This window comes from Thunnus maccoyii, chromosome 23 (genome assembly GCF_910596095.1).
Source record: "Thunnus maccoyii chromosome 23, fThuMac1.1, whole genome shotgun sequence".
Classification (NCBI taxonomy): domain Eukaryota; kingdom Metazoa; phylum Chordata; class Actinopteri; order Scombriformes; family Scombridae; genus Thunnus; species Thunnus maccoyii.
Genome location: NC_056555.1, coordinates 21,347,061 through 21,369,120, shown reverse-complemented (window position 1 = coordinate 21,369,120; position 22,060 = coordinate 21,347,061). Strand labels below are relative to the sequence as shown.

The window sequence follows — 22,060 nt, the reverse complement described above, 5'->3', positions numbered from 1 at the left end:
ACTTAACTACTACTTAATGAGGTTAGTGCTATTGAGATCACACATATCTTATTAAAAGGAGGGCAGGCCAGAAAAGCAGCATCAAGAAATACAAAAATGCATGAAATCGGTACAACTGGAAAGTGCAAAGTTCCTTTTTTCCTAATATTTAACCTAACAAACCCAAACGAATTCACATTTCATGAACAAAAAAGGAAAAACTCTTTAGTGAATCTGCCAAAGGACCGTTCACCAAGATAGAGCAGCTATTTTTGGAAACATAACAAAAACAATTCCTGAGCTTGAAGGATGACTAGAAAGAAACAAAGACATTGGAGGAATGAAAAGAAAGAGACAAAGAAAAGAAAAGGATAGCTGTTTTTTTTCCAGATTCTATTAAAAGAGGGAGGAAACAGAGGAAAGAATAGGCTCTCTATCTCTTCGTCTCTCATTTAAAGGGTCGTTTATCTCATTGACTTTTCATTTCAACCTGGTGTTTTACATTAAATAGCCCATGAAACCATAAAACAATCTCAAAACCACAAACCGCTGAGTGACACAGAACAGAAAGATTCCTCCTCTCTGACATCATGGAAGCTTCCACTAAATTGATAGAAGTATAAAATCTAGGGAGGAACAAAGTAAATTCAGCAGAACCTTGAAAGTGATTTATGTTGTATTTAGGAATGTGATTTATATTTATAGGCAGCCTTGAAACACGGTTGACTAATGTGCTCTGTGGCTCTGGAGGAGTTTTGTCAAATCTGATAAAAATTAATCAAGGTACGTCATTTAAATATGTTGGCACAGACTTGGAGACTACAGATTTATAGCAGAGAGCTTATAATATAAGGGTGGCGATGGCATTCAGAGTCTAACAAAATATGCTACTGGGTGCCATTATGGGAAGTGTAGGATGCAGCGTGACCTATACTAGGCAAAATAATAGTAATAATAAGCTTTAATTACTTAGAACTTTGCAAAAACATTGTTATAAATGCTTTACAATATGTCAAATTGAAGAAAAAAACATTATATATCATTAAAAGGACATTTTAAAAAGGACATTTTTTGAAAAGTGATATAAAAGAGTTTACTGCAAGTCATTCTAAAGTCTACGAGTCCTTGTAAAAGCAGTTATTGTAACGTTTATGGTCATCAAATGTTAATTATGATACAAGCTGTTGGTTATTCATATGCTAAAGTGCGGAGACGTTATAAGTTTAAATGGCACAGTTTTGAGTCCTGAAACTAAAACTGTATGTGGGAAATGTGAGCAGCACTTTAACAGGGAAACTGTACCACTAACTGTATATCTGCAGTGTTATGACATGGTCCATATGGTCTCTATGCTCCTGTTTACACCATCCAGGACTATAACATACACAACTGGCAAGTAGTCACTGCTCTGTGTTTTGTTTCAGTGGATTTTTAACCACAGACGGTATTTTTCCAGTGTCTTATGGAGAAAGCGAGCGGGAAAAGTCAGACATCAATGTAGAAATGAACCCGGGCTGTGTTTCTCTCCCTCCAGATGCCTCTCAGGTGCCTGAGAACTGGCCCCAAGACGGTGAGATAAAGATCCAAGACCTGTGTGTGCGCTACGACCCCATGCTCAAACCGGTGCTCAAGCACGTCAACGCATACATCAAACCAGGCCAGAAGGTAATTAACGCGAAGCTGTGAAGAGAGCGGAGCTGAGATGCAGTAGTGTGTGTGTGGCAGAGTGGTAGAGTTAGACAGATGTAAGCTTTAAAAGCCAGATTAAGGCTGCAACTAACAATTATTTTCATTTTGGATATTTTCTCAATTGATAGATTAGCATTTTGGACTATAAAATGTCTGAAAATGGTGAAAACTGTTGATCACTGTTTCCCAAAACCTAAGATAACGTCCTCAAATGTCTTATTTTGTTCCAACCAACAGTCTACAACCCAAAGATATTCAGTTTACTGTCATATAAGACTAAATAAACCAGAAAATATTCACATATGAGAGGCTCGAATGACTGCTTTTGGCAAGGTTTGCTTCAAAAGTGGCTCAAAATGATGAATCGATTATCAAAATAGTCGACAATTAATATTCTATTGTTTGACTAAACAACTTATTGTTGCAGCTGTAATGTTGAACATCAATTGATCTGATCTGATAGTACAACAACTACATTGTCTAATACTTTTACTACTATTATTGCTATTATCACTACTATTACACACTAAAACATACTTGTTTGGTAACCAAAGTACTCATACAAATGTTTCAGAGCCTTTTTAGTAAAAGAATTACGCCAACTGTGCCAAATATACGTAACAAACTTGCCTTATTACATATTATTCCCTGCATGAATGCTTCTGTAGATGGCAGGTAATTCACATACTGTTGCAGGGAAAGACGGACCTCACATCACACTGCACTGATAACGTAGTGACGTGTGTCTATAGGCAGAGGGAAAAAGTTCTTAGGAGATCCAGGAGAGAAGATGAACTTGAAGAATCAATAGTGGGAAGATGAGAGGAGGAAGATGCTAATTTAATATAAAACTTTTAAAGCTGCACCAGGCATCTTTGCACTTTGAAAAAGACTTTTCAAAAAGTTTCTGCTGTGTTGGAAGCAGCATATGTCGTCTTTTTACACGAGTATCAAAGTGCTTTAATGATATTAAGAAAAACAGGATCAATCAATATGTAACAAATAGAAGATATAAGTTGTGAAGACAGTGGAGAGTAACACTGACAATGACAGTATGTGGTGCAGAGAGGATCCAGAGGTCCATAAATAAGATTAATTTCCACAGAGAGATGAGCAGTATGGAGATGTGGAGTTATATATTACCACACCCTCAATTTGGGATTTTTTTTGATGACATTTTTGAATATTAATGACTTTTTACATACAAATCCCTCCCACTGTGGCTATAAAATAATACTTAATAATTTTGTTCTTTTAATAAAATAATATTAATAATAGATAGAATAATAATAGCATTTACAATGAAACAATAAAACATGAATAAATAAAATAGAATAAAATTGAATTAAAACGACAGGATAAGACCAGATAAAACAACCTTAATAGTGACACAATGGTAAAAAGATGTGTCTTAACAAATGTTTATATAGTGTTGATGATTAAGATGATTGATGATAAGGTTCTGTAGTCCTTAACTGGGAATATGTATACTGGACCCACAGGTAAAGTGGCTTCCCTGTTCTTCTGATAAAACAATGAAAGCAGAAGGGACTGAGGATGAGGAGGGAGGGACTATGATGAGGATACAGCTGTTGACTGTATATTAAAAATCATAAATAAAGTGTTTAGAAAAAAAGAAAGAAAGAATTATTAAAGCATTATTTACCTAAAAGTATTTACCTTCCTATCGTGTCTATACAATTTCAGCTGAGGGAGGGTCTTTGTGATATGCAGGTTAAAAAATAAACACTTTCTAGATACAATGAAGGGCATTTTTAACTCTTTTATGTCAAATTCTTGAAATTATATCTTCACTACTTTGCCTCAAAAGCTGTGGACGGGCAGCATGTGAACATAAAACGTATCCGAACACAAATACGATTGTGGCGTGTGCGTTGATTGCAGCAACTCCTACATTTAAAACATTACTAAAAAAACAAATGATTATTAAGCCGTTCATTCATGCATATATGTGGTTTTTTGGCCCACAGGGGTCTTGAATAATAGTTTATGATGTACAGTAGCTCAATAGTGGGGCAGCCATCTGCCTCGACTTGCTGAGTTTGAGCTTGAAAATGAGCTTCCATTTCCCTTGTTATGAGTTTTTTCCGAGGTAATATCGTTCATAATAAGAGGTGCAGGCTGGAATGTCAAAGGGAAATGTGAATTTTGTTTAAATGTGGACTTTTCCTTTGAAGTCGCAGCCACATGCCTCCATGAAACTGCGACTGACACTTAGTGGTCAAACTCCGTCCACACACGTCATGTACCTGCCACTCTGTTATCACGCTGGTGACTGATGTCTCACCGCGGTGTTACAGTGAAGCTTATTGACTCGTCTCTCTCTTCTCTTCTCTTAGGTGGGAATCTGTGGTCGCACAGGCAGCGGGAAGTCTTCGCTGTCTTTGGCCTTCTTCAACATGGTGGATATTTTTGAAGGTGGGTCTGTCTCCTGTCATACCTCAAACAGAGAGGGAGAGCTCACGTTGTATTTTCCGACTCTTTCATCTTTGTTTTAGCTTTGGTGTTTTATCCCTGTCGACTCACAGTCAAGCTCATCTTTCTTTTTTTCTTGCTGTCTTTCACTGGTCCAGTATCTTTATATCTCATTAAAGGGAGCAATTCTTAAGATAACCTCTCGTCCGTTTTGGGAATGTCGCCCAAGGAATTCCCTCAGGGTTGTTTCCTCAAGTACCTCTTGAGTTCTGCTTCACCCAAAAAATAATAAAAGTCTGTCGTCTGTTTTGTCTTTCAACTGTCATGAACTTCCTCGGCCATTTCCTTTGATCGACTGACCAGACAGAGAAGATGTACTTCAAAGCATCTCGGTCTGAGGTCACAGAGAAACCACTCAAATCAGATCCAGTTCTGGCTGTTTCTGGTATTAAAGCTCCTAATGTTGAGTTAATATAATCTGGTTTCTTTTGTATTATTGTTAAAATGTAGACTGATTCTATTAAACTGGAAGCAGAAGAACTCACCAACCCGATTACAGTAGCTCTGTTAATGATGTGATGCAACTTCAGCCAGAAAAAAACCAAAAAATTAAAGTATAAAAGAGTATTAAAAAAGTTTTAATTGATTTGGTAACTTTTTATAGACTATTTCAATAAGATAATCTTACAATTTGTTGTTGATAAAACAGCAAAGATGTCCTATGGCATCCCTTTCTTCCCCCTTTCTTTCTTTTAACTGTCTGTCAAAAGTATGTTTAAGTACTCCTTTATGTAATTGCATTTATACTTTTTGTAATACATAATGTACCAAAAACTTATTGCCGTTAGACCAAAGTGTACTTACACCTTTTTAAAATTGTTTAATAGATCATAATGTGATAGATGTAAAAACCTGTGATAGTAACTAATACAGAGCAATTGTTTGTTACTACTTAGTTTTCGAAATTTGGATTTTTCAGTAATATTCAGCTATTATTAAGGATTTTTATTCTAATATACATCTGGCACCACACTGACAGTGATAATTCAGCTGTTTGTCTTTAATTTATGTATTAACAATTTATTGTTAGAGGCACCAGATTAGAGAGATGTTGTGGCACAAAACTCAGGAAGGAAGTTAAGAAGTTGGACTTACATACATGATGCCACAAAGCCAGCTGAGATTCAAACTGGGTTTTATCAAACCAGTTTATTCCACATCTTGGTCTTTATTGCCCCAACTTAAGAGACCTGACAATTATAGGAGCCAGTTAGGTTCATAACTGTACAGAAGGGTAACATCTAACATCTAACAGAGCTGGATTTTCTCATTTTGTGTATTCTAGTTCACTTCTCTCTTCTGCTGGTTACTTTTATCTTTCTTATCAGTCCAGTACGACTCCCCAGATACCCTCTTGCAGGTCTAGTTTTTCTGTTAACATAAAATAAAGAGCTGCTTTAAAAAGCATACAGTAATTTGGGGTCATCATCATGTACAGTGGTCTAAGATGTATACCAGTAACTACAATCACCCTGCAGTGCCTTGAAACACTAAATGTTTGTTGGACATACAGCAGATGGAAAAAATTTCCAACATGTTTGGCTTCATCAGGGAGTTGGGCAGGAGTTCAGAAATCAGCAGGTTTCCTATGAAATCTGGTCTTCGGTTTAGAAACACAAGAACTAACAGACAGAATTATTTATAGTAATTATACTAAGGTATCATGATGGACCTATCAGTGTGTATTCCTGCTACATGTCGCCCTTTTAACTCAGAACCTAATCACCCTTTCGGTTTATAGTTCCTTTCTAAAATCTCAAGTGGTAATCATAAACCTTTACAGCTTGCAAACCAAACTGTGTAAATACAGTCTCCTTTAGTTCCTCTTCCTCACTGAAGCACATTATTAATGCGGCCCATTCGTCTGTTCGACCCACAAACTGTTTAGTTTCTCACCTACACGTTAAGAAGCATTAGACTGAAGTGTTTATTCTCATCCAGCTACTTTCTGTGAATTATCTTGAAGTGGAGCCATTAGTGGCTTTAAGTTGCTACAACTTGCTCCAACCTGGCTGTGCTCTTTTAAAAAAAAATTCCACTGTTTTCTCCAAATAACTCTTAATAACCAACCTTTCAAATGATTCACACTCACAAAACTCGTCCAAAGACTTGAAATACTTTTGATATTGATTGAAGACAACACAAACCATCTCGCAGCTGCAAACTCTCAATGTTGAGGTGATCAAAAGATCAGAACAGTAAAAACAGTAATTCAGAGCTTGTTAGTCAGCCAATCCAAAGGTTCACAAGATACATCTGAGAGGTCACAAAAGAGGAATTAAGAACAAAAGCATAATTAAGGTTTTTTCTAATTGTTTTTTTTTTTCTAAATTTAACAATTTGAGAAGCGGACGTCACTCTTTGGTTGAAATGCTTGTGCCAAGTCACCCAAAGGTCACACGAAAGAAGAAGAAAAGAATCACAAAAGTGGAAAACCACTGCTTTACAACATCAGACATGGGCCAAGTTCCCCACAAAGTATCTTAAAGATTAGATGATCAGAAGGTTTACATCTTCAGGAGGAACACGTCGGGGCTGACACATTGTTGGTTTTGGTTCTTTTAAAACCAGCTTGATCCTGTAAAGGGTCAGAAGCCCAAAAAAAGGTTGGAAACCACTGCTTTACAACATCAGACCAGGTCATCCTAAATGTAGAGACAAACTAGAAACAATCTGCTCTAAAGTTTAGCCGTTGACGTAAATTACATTTTAACTCAATTGTAGACAAACGTGTGATACTGCATGAACACAAACACAGTCCACTCTGAAAAGGTTTTCATTGCATAGACATAAGATAATTCTGACATCTTAGATTATAAATAGGTTGTAAGTAAACTATAAGTACCAGGAATATCCACCTCTTAAAGCAGTTGAGGTGATTTAGTAGGCGAGACAATATGAACATGGATATCATAGTGGGGTTTTAGTAAAGCTAAAACACTACAGGAGGTAAATTAGTCATCTGGCTCCCCTTCAAAAGATGTTCTGCATCATCTCTAAACGTCCGCCTTCCACCCTGTTCTACAGTAGTGTATGTTTATGTTGGAGAAAAAGTGTTTATCTAACCATCCCTGCTTGCATTCAGCTCCTTTTAAACACTTGTGCAGGTCTCTCTAAGTAAGAATCTAAGTAAGTCTTTTTTTGTTCTTTGTGTGTCTGTTTCACTCTTAAATTCCTGACAAGAGGACCTGAAGTAGACTCTTGTATCAGAGGATTAAATAAGGATACAACAAAAGACTTTCATGCAGTCATTTTTTTCTAGGCTCCAGGTTAGATTCCTCTCCAAGACGAGAGTCATTAAGTCTTAAAAATGTCTCTTTTTTGAAAGTGAGTCGTAATCGTATCGTTCTGTTTTTACACTCGATGATGACGACTGCTCTCAGACAGATTATTCAGGCAAAAATGAGATTACACAGTCACTTTTTCCATACACACACACACACACAGTAACAAGCAGCAGGTCAGACCTTTTATTTAACAGTAAATTAAGACCTTTGTTTCAGCAGCATTTCCTTATAAAGCAGTGAAATAAAACCTGTGCAGCATCCTGGTGATAGCTCTCCTGACTTAACTGTACAGAACATTCTTGATATCAGTGCTCTGAAAACATAATATAGTATTTAAAAGAACAAAACATATTTATTGAAGGCAGCTGAAGGAGCAGTAATTCTTTTATGCCCCTGTGTGTTCTTTGATTGGAAAGCCCTTGACTTAGATTATAGTTATGAACGAATGTTTGTTTATTCGCAGGAAAGATTGTCATCGACGGGATCGACATCTGTAAGCTTCCTCTGCAGACTCTCAGGTCGAGACTCTCCATCATCCTCCAGGATCCCGTGTTATTTAGCGGATCAATAAGGTAAACAAACACAGATTTAAACAAAGCTTCAGTATATCCTTTTAAACATTTCTGAAATACCATCATAGGATATACTTGAGATTTGGTTACTGTTTTCCATGACTTTTCACCACCGCTGCTCACAAAACGGAAAATCTTCCTGTTTATATTCTTGTGCAACCAACCATAACACTGACACAGGAGTATTTTAAATTGTGTTGAGACAATTCTCAGATCATAATAAACCTGGGAGGCTTCTTAATAGCCTTGCCTGTAACTTCAAATAAATCTGTCCGAAGTAAAAGAGCAAACAAAAGAAGAGTAAATGATGTGAAGCCTTTAGAGCTAGTGCAGACAGCCTGAATCTTTTGATAAACTGATACATCAGCAAGTCATCACTAATTAAATTGCCAAACTGAAGAAAACACAACATATCCAGTTAATGTTTACTGGTTTCTGTTTACAGGAAAAATCCTGAACTGTTAATTAGAACTACACCCTATTAAGATTTCTTTCTCTTTGCATTCACTTGCACAGCTTTGATACTAAAACGTGCATAAACTTCTCTGCTTCTCTTTTCGTTCCAAACATGTGTGCATGTATCGATTGAGTTTGTTTACATGCGCGCCAATATCCTGGTTGTGTTGCTCATGTAAACACCATATCCTGGTTTCAGAAAGCTGGATATGTCTTTATCCTGGTTTTGAAAAGCCTGAATATGCCAACCGGGGGCTTGTACTACGAAGCAAGTTCAACATACCCAAGATATCCTGATTGGTCAGTGGGTTGGGTGTTGACAGGTTGTGATCCGATACTCTGAGATTAACCTGCTACGGAGCCGGTTAGCTGTTAGCAGCATAAGTTACCATGGTGACCTCATTAACCCCAAATTCTGCTTTGTTTTGCAGGTATTTAGTCTTAAAACTAAATATTGGAGGAAGACATTTTTTGACCTGATGGTGGCGGCACGACGTGATTTAGCCAAATAGGACATGTTCCTGGACCAACATTGCAATCAACCAATCACAGCCCTCTGACATCATCAGTGTGCTGCTCCCGTGCTTCTTTTAAAATCCCTTTGTTTTCCAAATTGAAGTTAGTACAACTGAACAAAATCCTTAATTACATGTCTTTAAGTCATTAATATTGAATCATTATAGTCTAAATGATTAAATGTAGGCCTATAACATAGGTTAATTTTGTTTGACCACCTAAGATAAACACATTCTCTCCATTTTTGGAAAGCTTTGTCCTACATCTCGTATCATAATACCTCGAATTGAAATTTATTTCATTTACTGCCATGCTTTTGTGTCTAGATAAACAGTAACACTGCAATCCTGCAAAAAAATGTTTTGAATGGGCTAACAGGTCTTTAGGGTAGGATAAGTCTGATGTATTTTTTATTATTTAAATGTATTTTTGTTACTATCAGTATGAACTACTGTGTATGAAAAGAGCAAAAATGAGTTTCTCTTATGAATAAGTATGGTTCAACTACCCACCACCAAAATTAGATGCTGCTGACCAAAGCAAAATTAGGGCTTTTATATCATCTTTATCCTTTAATGTTAGTGAACGCTATTCTAGCTTATTGGCAAGCTTAATAGCATAGCCTACCTAGCTAGCAAGCTAACTCGCTAACCCTGCAGTAGCTCATATAGGTACAGCTCTAGGTAGGTACTAGACTATAATGGTTAAATATTAATGACTTGCAGTTAAGGAGGATTTTGTTCAATTGTACTAACTTCAATTTGGAAAACAAAGGAATTTGAAAAGAAGCACGGGAGCAGCACACTCATGATGTCAGAGGGCTGTGATTGGTTGATCGAAATGTTGGTCCAGGAACATGACCTTCTTGGCTAAATCTCGTCGTGCGATGGTGGCGCTGGAGGAAGGGTCAGAGGATCACCAAAGATAGGTTAGGAATTAGGATCCAAGTTGGAAAGATGAGATTAGAAGAAAGTGTTGGTGGATTTACAGATAGGAGAGAAACAGTAAGATGATATACTGTATAATATATGTTGGCCTGTCACTTTAAACAAGTTCAAATTTCTATTTAAGTTTAAAGTTTTTCTATACAGGCTACGGTTATAATGGCACACATGGAAAAATCTGCTTGAGCCAAAAACTAAACTGCTGCAACGAGTGAATAAATAAAGAACAGAAAAAATCCTCTTTGCTGGATCGTAGTCCAAGTGTTTGGTCCTGAAAGACGTTTGTCACATGACGACACAAAGTCCCAGCTGTGGGGTTAGTGGTTAACAACACAGTGGGAACTCTGGCTGGGACCTAATCTGACTTTTGTCACAGACGTCATGGACTGGAGAGGTCGTTAGAGGGATGAAGGACCCTGCGAAGGTCTTTGTCTCCTTCTTCTTCTCTGTAATACACACTGTGTAACCTCTGTGTATTTGTATTACAGGATCATACAGTGACTCTGTGTTTGTTATAAAAGACAAAGAGCATGTGCTATTTGTTTGGACAGATAGATAATTGTGTGAGTGTGAGAGTGTGAGAGACAGAGTGTGTGTCTTGGCATTTCCACCGGCACTTGTTTATGTGAATGTAAGCCAGGGGTGAATGGTCGACAGTAACTGTTTCACGCTGTTATCTCAGATGTTGCTGTAATGTTCTGACACACTCTGACTCTGACGCTCACACGTCCAGCAGAAACCCTCGGCCCGTTTGTCACATCATGATTATTTCTACAGTTAATTCACAAAAGCTCACTAAGGGAGTCGGAATATGGGAAGTTTATTGTCCAAAATAAACAAGGAATTAATTACGTGCACTCATACTAACAGCAATAATCTCTATATGAGAGAGAATTAGGCAGGATCTGTTTTTATTTTCTGTTTTTCAACATTTTCTCCTCATTTTTGAAGCTAATGAAGTAGGTAACCTGCATGATATAATGTCATATGTCTAAGATATTATGAACTGGATGTCTCCAAGCTTCCAGCTCAACAAAAATAAATCCAAATTGTTTTATTTGGTCCTTTTTCAAATCAGTCTTGGCCTTGTCTGCAGCTGCCAAGACTGCAGCCAGAAACTTGAGATAGCAAACAAGTGACTGCAGCTATTAAATCATGTTTGCTCTTATTTCATATCGATCTAGAAAAGGCAATTCATGCTTTCATTTCATCCTGTTTGGAGTCTCATGTACTCGACAAATAATTACTCAACTACAGCCTTTAGAAAATATAGCTGCTCAACTGCGAACTCAAGCAAAGAGAAGATGTTTTGATTTTTTATGAATCACATTTAAAAACACTCTTATCTATATTTCTGGGTGGCTGCTCTGATTTGGATCCTTAGGAAGGGATCTGCTCTTAAATTCTGATTCAAGGCTGAAGCCTATTGATGATATAATAAACTCAGTTGTTGATATGGGAGTCAATGCATACAGAAGACTCCCTGTGCTGCACATAAATGTAGTCTGAATTCAGCAACTTCCTTCCTCCGTAGCCTTACATTACATACATGCCATTCAATGCATAGGACGAAAAATACAGCACTTTCTCTCCTGTTTATGTGCTAATTTTATGCTTATTAGGAACTTCACATGTTCTAGAGAGCTTTATATACATACACCCGCCGGACGCTTGGACCGCAGCCAACGATTATTTTCATTAGCGATTAATCTGTCAGATTATTTTTGTGGTTAATCGATAAGTTGTTTGGTCTATAAAATGGCAGAAAGTTGTGATAAATTTGAATCACTGTTCCCTAAAGCCCAAAATGCAACCAAAAATGTCATGTTTTGTCCCGACCAACAGCCCACAACCCAAAGATATTCAGTTTACTGTCACAGAGGACAAAGAAACCAGAAAATATTCACATTTAAGAAGCTGGAACTAGAGAATTTGGGCATTTTTTTCTTAAAAAATGACTCAAAATAATTATTCAATCATCAAAATAGTTGCCAATTTAATTTTCTGTTGATTGACTAATTGCTTAATCGACTAATTGGTGCAGCTAGTAGCATGTGGGTCACTTAGTGTTCTCACTGGGTGGTTCATTAATTCATTAATGAATAAAAGCAAAGGTACAATCATCCAAAATGCAGTCGTTTATAGCTTTATAGTACAAAACTTGTTTTAATGGTTCATGTTTGTAATAATCCGAAGTATGGCTGCATCCTTCACACCCTGATGATGATGCTTCCTCATTACAAATGTGTGAAACTCTGCGTGAACCGTGTCCCGTCGCAGGTTTAATCTCGATCCAGAGAGGACGTGCACTGATGATCGACTCTGGGAGGCGCTAGAGATCGCTCAGCTGAAGAACATGGTGAAGGCGCTGCCTGGAGGAATAGGTACTCAAATAAAAATAATTCATCTAAATATCAGTTTTCAAGTTCTGCGGGATACTCTGATTAGCATCAAGAGCTTAATCGAATGTGTCTTGTTTTATGTGTCCAGATGCGGTTGTGACGGAAGGCGGGGAGAACTTCAGCGTCGGTCAGCGGCAGCTCTTCTGTTTGGCGAGAGCTTTTGTCCGAAAGAGCAGCATCCTCATCATGGATGAAGCCACAGCATCTATAGATATGGCCACGGTGTGTTTGTGTGTCCGTACTATCAGATAATGTACAATTCTCAGTCATGTGAGGAAGATTAAACCCCCCTGAAATCACAGTTATCACCACAGAAACTTTCAGTCTAAATCAAGACACAGAAGGTAGTTGTAAGTCATCTACCACATAATATAACATTAGTTTTCAAGCATGACTTGAACTTCATTGGGAAACTTGGAATTATTAATTATTCCCTTTCAATTAACAACTTTTACTTTCTCTTTCCCTCTCCAGGAGAACATCTTACAAAAAGTTGTGATGACAGCTTTTGCAGACAGAACGGTCGTTACAATCGCAGTAAGTCTTTCAGTCCGTTATCTTGTTGATTTTGAAGCAAGTCTGATACAAATCACAACTTTTATTTGTAGTAGACTATCAATAAACTCCAGTCCGACAGCTAAGGTGTGTTCAAGGTTTGTTTAGCGCTGATAGATACAGATATAAAGCTCTCCTGCTTTGAGCTCTATGTGCATCTATCGCATAATATTTTCCTTTAGGATGCCTTATGCATCCTTTTCCTGCATCTTTTCCCTTTTCTCACTAACTATTTTTCTATATTATTTATTTAGTGTCTTTAATGTAAAGTCAGTCTTCTCGGCCACTTGTTTCACTTATCTGCTTTCCTTTTCTGACTTCTCTCTCTCTCTGTATGTGATACCGTCTTGTCCTCCGTTTGTTCTCTCTTCCACCCTTGTTTCTTTTTCTATTATTCTTGACTATTTCTTTTTCCACCCACTATCATCCACCTTTTTTTTCCTCCTATCTATCTTTACTTCAATCATGTTCCTCTCCTTCCCACTTTTCCTTTTCTTTGTGCACTTGTGTTTACTTTTCCATCTTTCTTTTCCTTCACTTTTATCTCTGCACTCCCCAAATATCCTCCCTTACCTTTTCATTCTTATCCTTGCTTTTGCCTTTGCTTTTCTTTCACCCCCATCTTCACTCTCTCTATCCTTTCCATGATGTTTTCTCTCCCTTCCCCCTCCTCGTCTTCCTTTCTGTGCCTTCGACCTGCTGCCTCCAGCACCTTGTGTCCTCTATCCTGGACGCCGAGCAGGTGTTGGTCTTCTCCTCAGGCATCTTGGTGGAAAATGACTCAGGTCCCAACCTGCTAGCACAGGAGGAGAGCCTCTTCAGTGTGCTAGTGAGGACTCACAAGTAGACCTGGATCAGCCCAGCACAATTTTGGCTCAGCCCAGCTTTCTTTCTGCCTTTTCTCTTTTCTTCTATTTCCCATCTTTCCTGGCTGAGTCAGTGCTGGAGTCTGAGTCTGAGTCTGCCGAAGCCTTACTGCCACTGACAGCCTGGTTGGTACCAAAAAAAACCTACTGCATGCTCTTTTACAGTGCAGTACAGTCCGGTACAGTGCCGTGCTGCACAATTTGGCCACAGTGTATAGTGTGGTGGTAGTTAAATTTAAAATGGTCTACAATTCTTGCAGAATTAGTTTAGAATATGTCAGAAAATGTGTTAAGATTATTGTGCACGCAAAGCACACCTAGATGTACTTTTCTCCAATAACGGCTACAAACATTTGTTGAGGGGGTGTCCCGAGGTGGTCCCAGGTGTGCAGAGAGATTTAGCCCGCTATTTCACCCCAGAATTTCCTCCCAGTTGAGCAGTTGGCTTAACTCCAGGATCACAACAGAATTTAAGAGCTTTGCTTTGAGACTCAACTCTCCGTGAACCGCTGTGTCGTATTATTATGCATCTATCTCACAACCCGTTTTAAACCCTGAGGTCTCTGAATCCCTCACTCAGATCAAGCTATCTTCTTCCTGGAGGAAAAAAACAAATTTAGAGTTGCTGACCCTTATCCCAACAGTGTTAAACTTAAGCCCCAATTTACCACTCCAATGACGCAGAAAGGACGACATCATCTGCAAAAAAACGGAGATCCAATTCTCATGTCTATTATCTACACAAACCCCCATTTAAAGTCCCTCAGCAGGACTATTTAGTCTAGCACAATGTCTCTTGTTACTGCTTTAGATGAGTGCAGATGGCCTGTGGAGGTAATTCCAGGTCTTATGTAGCAGGAGTAGATCCTGAGGCTGATTTTTTGCTTTTATTGACAGACTGGTGAGAGACAGAGAAGATGGGAGAAATAAAAGGGTTCAAGAGATAAAAAGGGTTGTAATTACCTTCACCAGGAGACACAAACCAAAATTAAAGTGTTGTATCACATGTCATATAGCAAACTTATCCACTATCCTTCTTATTCAGTAATTAGTTGTCTAGTCTTCCACATTAGACTTGTTTTTCTATGGAGACCACTCACTTATTCAAATAAAACTAATGTAAAACCTGGCACAGAAACACAGAAAACCATCAATCAAAAGAGCTTGTTGGCTTGTTAAACAGTACATAATAGAACAGAAAACTCAGTGTTTGTGCTATGATGTATTTTTTTTCTTTCATTCATTGTCTACAAACATTTCTTTAGGATCTGATTGTGTTTTCTTTGCCTCCTCTCTCGTCTCCAGCACCGTGTCCACACCATCCTCACAGCTGATCTGGTCATTGTGATGAAGCGAGGGAACATTTTGGAATACGACAAACCCGAGACTCTTTTGGAGCAGGAGGACGGGATGTTTGCTTCATTTGTCAAGGCTGACATGTAGACACACCGTCTGTCGTCACCCGGCAACTGACGGACTGATCAGTTTGTTTTCTCGGTGAGGCGGACAGACCGATGTGACACTAAAACGCTCCTGTGACGCCAATAACAAGAAGCTTCTCTGTGGAAAGGAAAACATATCCAGAAACACCATTATCATCACCGGTTATTTCAGGAATTTATGAATTTAACAAGTCGTACCTGAATATTTTAGCCCATCAGACAATTTAATACTGCCTTTTTTTATTTTTTATAAATGAAGACACACCATTTATTATTCAGATGATAGGCAGATTATCCAGTCCATCGATCAGTTTTAACAATGGAGACATTTAAAATTCTTATTCCTTGGATTAGTGACCTTTAAGTAACCAGTATAAAGAGTACAAAGTTACAATGTAAATATGAAATATGAAAATATATGTTTTTGTTTCCCTAGACAGCTAATATGTGATGCTAAAGGCTAGCTCTGGATTTATCAGTAATTATGGCAGGGAGATAGTAGCCAAATATATCTTTCCTGTTACCACAGGCTCGGGATAATTAATGGATATGGTTGGTTTTACTCTATATTTTTCTTATTGTCAACAAATCCCACGAAAATACCAAAACCTACAGTGTCTTAGTCCGTCTCTCAATACTTTCTGACTTACTTACGTTGTCTGTAGCACTCAGATCCAAGCCCATTGGTTCCCACTGGAGGTGTAAATAAAAAACAGATCACAAATATAAAGTTTCATATTTTAAAATTGGTCTGGGATTTCCTGAAATAGCTGGTCACTGTAGTTTGTATCAAACGTTACTCAAACGGGAGGAAATGGTGAATTTGTCAGGGACTATTTTCAGCGGTGGATGAATCCACATTTGGTGCCGTAGTGAGTATTTCTGGCAGCAGGATGGTGTGTGTGGGACTGAGTCAGAATAAACAACAGTGCGTGTGTGGTTTTTAATCTGCAGCACAGAGGAGGAATATATATCAGGCTCTGAACACACACAGACACACACAATATTTAATTGTTTTTTGTCTTTTCATGGGATTTGTTGAAAATAAGAAGAACATAAAATATCAACACTCTTGTTTTTAAGGTTCCATCCCTTGTTATTCTTGTCATCTTCTTACCCACCATGTCGTTCTCTACCAATAAACACCATATCAGTTAAAAATCAATCACAGATCATTTAAGTGATCGAGTAATTGAGCGTAAACTTAAATTTCCCTTGTGTTAAATAAGAAGTGCAAATTTAAAAAAAAAAGCCAACTCACAGAGTACCAGAATATAAAAGTCGTTTTATGGAAGATTTCATTGGTTTTGATTTCAGGTTTGTCATTTATACCGCAGAGTTGCAACGTTTAGGTCCTGAAAGGATCATTTTATATTGATAGAAAGAGTCTTTATCTTGTTTTTGAAAAAAAATTCTTGTTACATTGTTACATTCTTTTGGATTATGCATCACATGTATCAGTTTTATTTCTATTTAGCACTAGTATTATGCAATAATAAGGAAGGGAGAAACTTGTATTTAAATCCTTTTATAATCATTGAATGTTGGCTGCCTTGTGCAGCGATTTAAAATCGTAATCATTTATACCCTGGTGTAGTATGTGCTACATTTGTATAAGTTCTGCCATAGAAGTATTATTGATAGACCTGACACTGCTGTTGCAATCAATGAGATGTTTTTTACCGACCGTTTGTTGCATCAAACCTAAGAGGATGATGTGTCTTTGCTGCAACATGAAGCCCTCATGCTGAAATCCAAGATGAGGATGTAAAGCCGGTTGTTGCGGCATTCGACAAAGTAAATGAACATCGGAGGATTTGCTGCCATTATGTCTGTTCTGAAACACATCTGCAACTTGTGACGCCATCAGACCTTAAAATGTCCTCGTCCTACTTGGAATGCCCACCAGGAGATGGACCTGGACGTCTTTTACCAGTTTTCGATCCAACGTGATGTCAGCATGGCAAAGAATCTATCGAAACGCCATCAGCAGCCATCTTTGATGAACCAGCGTCATTGTCAGAGAACAACAGGAAGGTCATGTGTATGTGGGTCCATTTGGCAGTCAAATTTAGTGTAAAGGAGGTAAAAAAATATACCAGAAACAAAATTTGCTTCTTGATTTATGATCAGAACCATCTGTTGCTAATAGATTTGTGCATTTACAGCATATGACTACTAATTAATCATATTTCTGTTTTTTAATTGAACATTGGAAGAAAAATCTGTCAAGTAAACTAACAAAACTAATCTAGGAAGACACTTCAAACATGTGAGTAGGTTTTGCAAGCTAGATATTTTGTTTTTGGTATTCTGCCACCTCCAATCTGCCAAAAGCAGGTGTGATGTTCTCTGTTCTGTCAGTTGTATTTCTATGCCTACACTAGTACAAACACTGTAGGGTGTCACGGCTCGGTGTGAAGCCAGTGAGCCTTCTGTCTGTCTGTGGTCATGCATTGCTGAACTTATTATCCTCTGGGACAATAGACACCAAACATTAGCTCCCTTTAACTCGAGAGATGTCAAAGGCTTGTTTTTTGGACAGGTAATGATTTTTGAGAATCAGTTTCTAGCTGCTGAACAGGTTCAACAAGTTCGTTAAAGCTGCATTAAATCAGTATTTTATTTATATTAACAATGAATCAAACAGCTATGTGAAATAATGACGAATCCACAGAGAATTGCTTCCTATCTCTGCAGCTCTGCGGAGCTTTTCAGCCTTTTTAACTCATTGTTTTGGTTTTCCAGCCGACAATCACCACTCTCATCAATCCTGTTTCCAGCAGCAGCAAGCAGCTGTTTGCAGCAAAAAAACTGATAAACCCAGTGTACACCACCCGCCCAGCACCAAAACAGCCCACACAATTAGTGAGAGAGATATATATAATAAGATAATATATCAGATGTTGTGTTTTCAGCTTGTTCTGCTGCCCCCAAGTGGCCAAAACAATCAAATAATGCAGCTGTAACACCCAATTAGTTGTGCTTGCGATACAATTATTAACCTCACTGATTAGATATGATTCTTACAGGCTTGTTACTTTTTTTTGGTGCAGTTGAACATTGTTTGTGCTGATGATGATTCAACTATTAGAGTTTCAGTTTCCAACCAAACAGTGCAAACAGTTAATAGCATTTTTACTTCCAGAACTATGTTGGGATTATACGATTTTAATCCCATAACCCACATAACCCTCTGTTTATTAGGAGTCTAAAAGTCTGCTTAATTTGACATTAGCAGCCAGTCTGCTGCATTAAATAATGTTTTTGTCTTCTTGTGGACAAAATACTGATGAAGTATCTACTTACATTTTACAGTTTATAGTTACAAGACAATTCAAAGTGCTTTACATAAGACGAAATATGAAAGAAACAGAAGGCAATATAAAAAGACACATAAATAGAATTTAAAAGAGGAAAATGATGAGAATAAGATATAATAGAATAATACAGATTAAACAGGTGAATAAAACTTACAGTGCAGAGCGAGATAATTCAGCATCAACTGTCTCATTAAATAAAACTTTCTCTTAAATCACTGGTTCCAGTGACTCGTCCCATCTCTCTGGGAGCGGTGCTGTTGTCCCTTTGTATTATTGTGATAGATGATATCTTACTTTGCTTTAAAATGAGATTTTAAAAATGACTTTGTACTGTACAGACTGAATGCCAAAACTGATTCTTCTGCAAGAATGACAGCATCTTTTTTTTTTTATTATTTTATTTTAACTGTATTCTCAGATGTTTCATCTCAAGCTCGGTGTGTTTTCCTCTTTTACACTTTTTCATTCTTTGATATATATATATTTACACCCCAAGAGTTAAGAGTTAAAATTAACATTTCCAAAATTCACTGTACAGTATAAAATGACTTTCCACTCAAAGTTCACCTGTATAAACAGATTTCAGATCTTTATAACTTCCTCTGTCTTCCCATCTGAAGCTGTTGGGAACAAACTATTTTAATAACGTTTCCTTTAAAAAAAAACAACAAAAAACAAAACATGGGCGTAAATGTTATGTGAAATCTGCACCTCTGCTGCAAGTTTGCATGTAACATCTATATGCATTTCTTTGCTCTCATGCACACTCGACAGTTGAAGAATGCAACTCAATAACTACCAGGCATCAATTTCACAAGCACAGTCCAGTTTAAGATGATTTTTAAAAAACGTATGTAAGTGTAAATTCTGTATGGAGGCGCTTGTATATCCAAGAATTTGTAAACATATAGCAAAGTATTATTGCGTGCCTACAACATTTTTTTTACACTTGAAATGATAATAAAATGGTTTTGAGTGAAATGAGCCTTTTTTTCTTTCTCATTTAACCTGCAGCAAATGAACCTCTGCACACAATATGTTGCTAAATGGCGCCACCTGCTGAAAAAATATCAAATTGATAAACATGAATTTGGTCCTGATATGGAACATTTAAATGTTTAAAACCAGTAAGATAAATAACTTTGTACCAAGAAATATGTCAAACTAAGAAGTTTTAGCAGTTCTTTGGTGAATCAGCAGAGTTTCCTACTTTTTAAAAACTGCTTTGTTATTTTATTGTATTTCATTGTTTTAAGCAAAGTAACAGTAGCTGTGAAAATCTGTCTTCATTTTACTTTCTGTGTGTTTTTCTCCTGAGCTGCAGACCAACAAAAATCCAGATGCAAAACAGGAATTGAAGCATAAACACAGCAAAAGTAAACTTGAGGATCTTATTTGTCAATATAAAGCCAAATTTATGAACATCTAACTGTATAAAATTGTCATTGATTTGTTTAAACTTCATTATTTATTAGGGTTGGCTAACATTTGGCTTTCATTTGTGTAATTGTAAAGTCCTTCTCTGCATTAACTGCAGTGTTTCTGATCAATAAATTGTTATGAACGGTTCAGGAAACACTGGGAGAAAGATGATAAAAACACATTTAAATTCAATCCAGCCTATATCAGCAAATTAGAAAGCAGAAATGTAAACGTTTGGAATTAAATTCACATCTCTACAGCCATAAAAAGTTGCTTCAGCAGGTCTTGTAACAATGTAAAGATAATATGCACAGTTGTTGTCTTGTATTTATTGGGACCATGTACAGTGTTAGATATAAATGTTAACATCTGATTTACTGCACCAGATTTAGCTTAAAGCTAATTTCCTTCTGCAGTCCCTTACAATTAAAACATATAACAGCACAATACAAAGCAAAAAAACACACAGGAAACATTATACAAAATACAAAACTACACACAATAACACATCACATACACCCACAATGTCAACTAGAAATTAATAATGTAAACTTGTCAAATTAAAAGCACGATCATGAGATGAAGTTTAGAGTCAGTGGTTACAGAGTTAAGTAGTTTTTAGCAATTTTTTTCATTTGGTTTTGAACATGCTGATGGAGCTGCAGCTCTTCATATCATCAGGTAAGACCATGAAAAAGTATTTGTCCCCCTCCTGATGTCTTCTGTTTTTGTATATAAAATATACAAAATATGGTTTTTCAATGATAATTTTATTTATTGAAGCAAAAAACAAGTTATCCAACACCAACTCGGCCTGTGTCTTTATCTGTCTTTGCTCCCGTATCTCCAGACTTAATTGATAATTGGATGCAGTTGGACTAAACACACCCAGGCCTGATTACTGCTATATCTACACATCACTTAAATAGAGCTTTTTTTAGCAGTGTGAAGTTTGTTCACATCATAGCAAAATCAAAGGAAATTCCAGAAGAGATGAGGAAGAAGGTGATTAAAACACATCCGTCTGAAAACACTCAGAAAGCAGTTTCTAATGTTGTGGGACTCTAAATAACCGCAGTGATTCTCATTATCTCCAAATGGAGAAAACTTGACACATTAATGAACCTTCCCAGGAGTGGCCGACCTTCCGAAATTCCTCCAAGAGCGCAGTGATGACTCATCTGGGAAGTCACATAGGAGCAGAGGACAACATCCAAGGGTCTGCAGGCCTCTCTTACCTCAGCTGAGGTCAACGTTTATGACTCAAAAGATACAGGCCGAAAACGGCATCCATCAGAGAGCGGTGAGGTCAAAAAAACCCCAGAAGAGCATGAAGGCTTATCTCAATTTTGCCAAAACACACCTTGATGATCCTCACACCTTTCGGGAGGACGTTCCATAAACAGTTGAGTCGACTGTTTGGAAGACAAGGGGGTCACGTTACATCTGGTGGAAACCAAGAGCAGCATCATACCTACGGTCGAGCATGGTGGGGGTAGTGTGATGTTGTGGGGGATGCTTTGCAGCTTCAGGGCCTGGGCGACTCGCCATTAACTGATGGAAACATGAATTCTGCTCTCTACCAGAAAATCCTGAGGGAGAACGTCCGGTCAGAAGTCTGTGAGTTGAAGCTCAAAAACAACTGGGTGATGCAGCAAGACAATGATCCAAGTCCACCTCTCAATGCCTCTAAAGAAACAAAGTGAAGGTTTTGAAGTGGCCTGATCAAAATCCTGACTTGAACCCCCTTAAACTGGCAGTTCATGCTTGAAAACCTTACAGAGTGGCTGAATTTAAGCAGTTCTGCAAAGAAGAACGAACCAAACATCCAACACAGTGGTGTGAAAGACTGATCTCCAGTTATTGGAAGCTTTTGGTTGCAGTTGTTGCAGCTAAAGGTGGTAAAAACCAGCTGTTAAGTTCCTTCATATGGGTGATACAAGTGTTGGATAACCTTTTTGCTTGAATAAATAAAATGATCATTAAAAAACTTTATTTTTTGTTTACTCTTTGTTTTATTTTAGATTTTAGTTTGAAGATCTGAAGCATAAATAGCATAAATAAATAAAGACAAAATTCCAGATTAGACATAAAATGCCAAATAACAGAAG

General features: G+C 37.5%; 1 protein-coding gene across 3 annotated transcripts in view; it reads left to right on the top strand.

The window, feature by feature from the left end:
• abcc9 (ATP-binding cassette, sub-family C (CFTR/MRP), member 9) overlaps positions 1 to 16,369 on the top strand; it is a 77,857-nt gene extending 61,488 nt beyond the window's left edge. For 2 of the 3 annotated variants that reach the window (XM_042403478.1, XM_042403479.1), the window contains exons 34-40: positions 1,514 to 1,644; positions 4,029 to 4,107; positions 7,915 to 8,023; positions 12,220 to 12,323; positions 12,430 to 12,563; positions 12,816 to 12,878; positions 15,068 to 16,369. In XM_042403478.1, coding sequence (XP_042259412.1) covers positions 1,514 to 1,644; positions 4,029 to 4,107; positions 7,915 to 8,023; positions 12,220 to 12,323; positions 12,430 to 12,563; positions 12,816 to 12,878; positions 15,068 to 15,205 — 758 coding nt within the window. In that variant the 3' untranslated portion in view covers positions 15,206 to 16,369. Of the gene's footprint in view, positions 1 to 1,513; positions 1,645 to 4,028; positions 4,108 to 7,914; positions 8,024 to 12,219; positions 12,324 to 12,429; positions 12,564 to 12,815; positions 12,879 to 13,605; positions 13,726 to 15,067 lie in introns of all 3 variants that reach the window. The other variant, XM_042403480.1, reaches the window with a different exon arrangement.
• Positions 16,370 to 22,060: the final 5,691 nt, after the last annotated feature.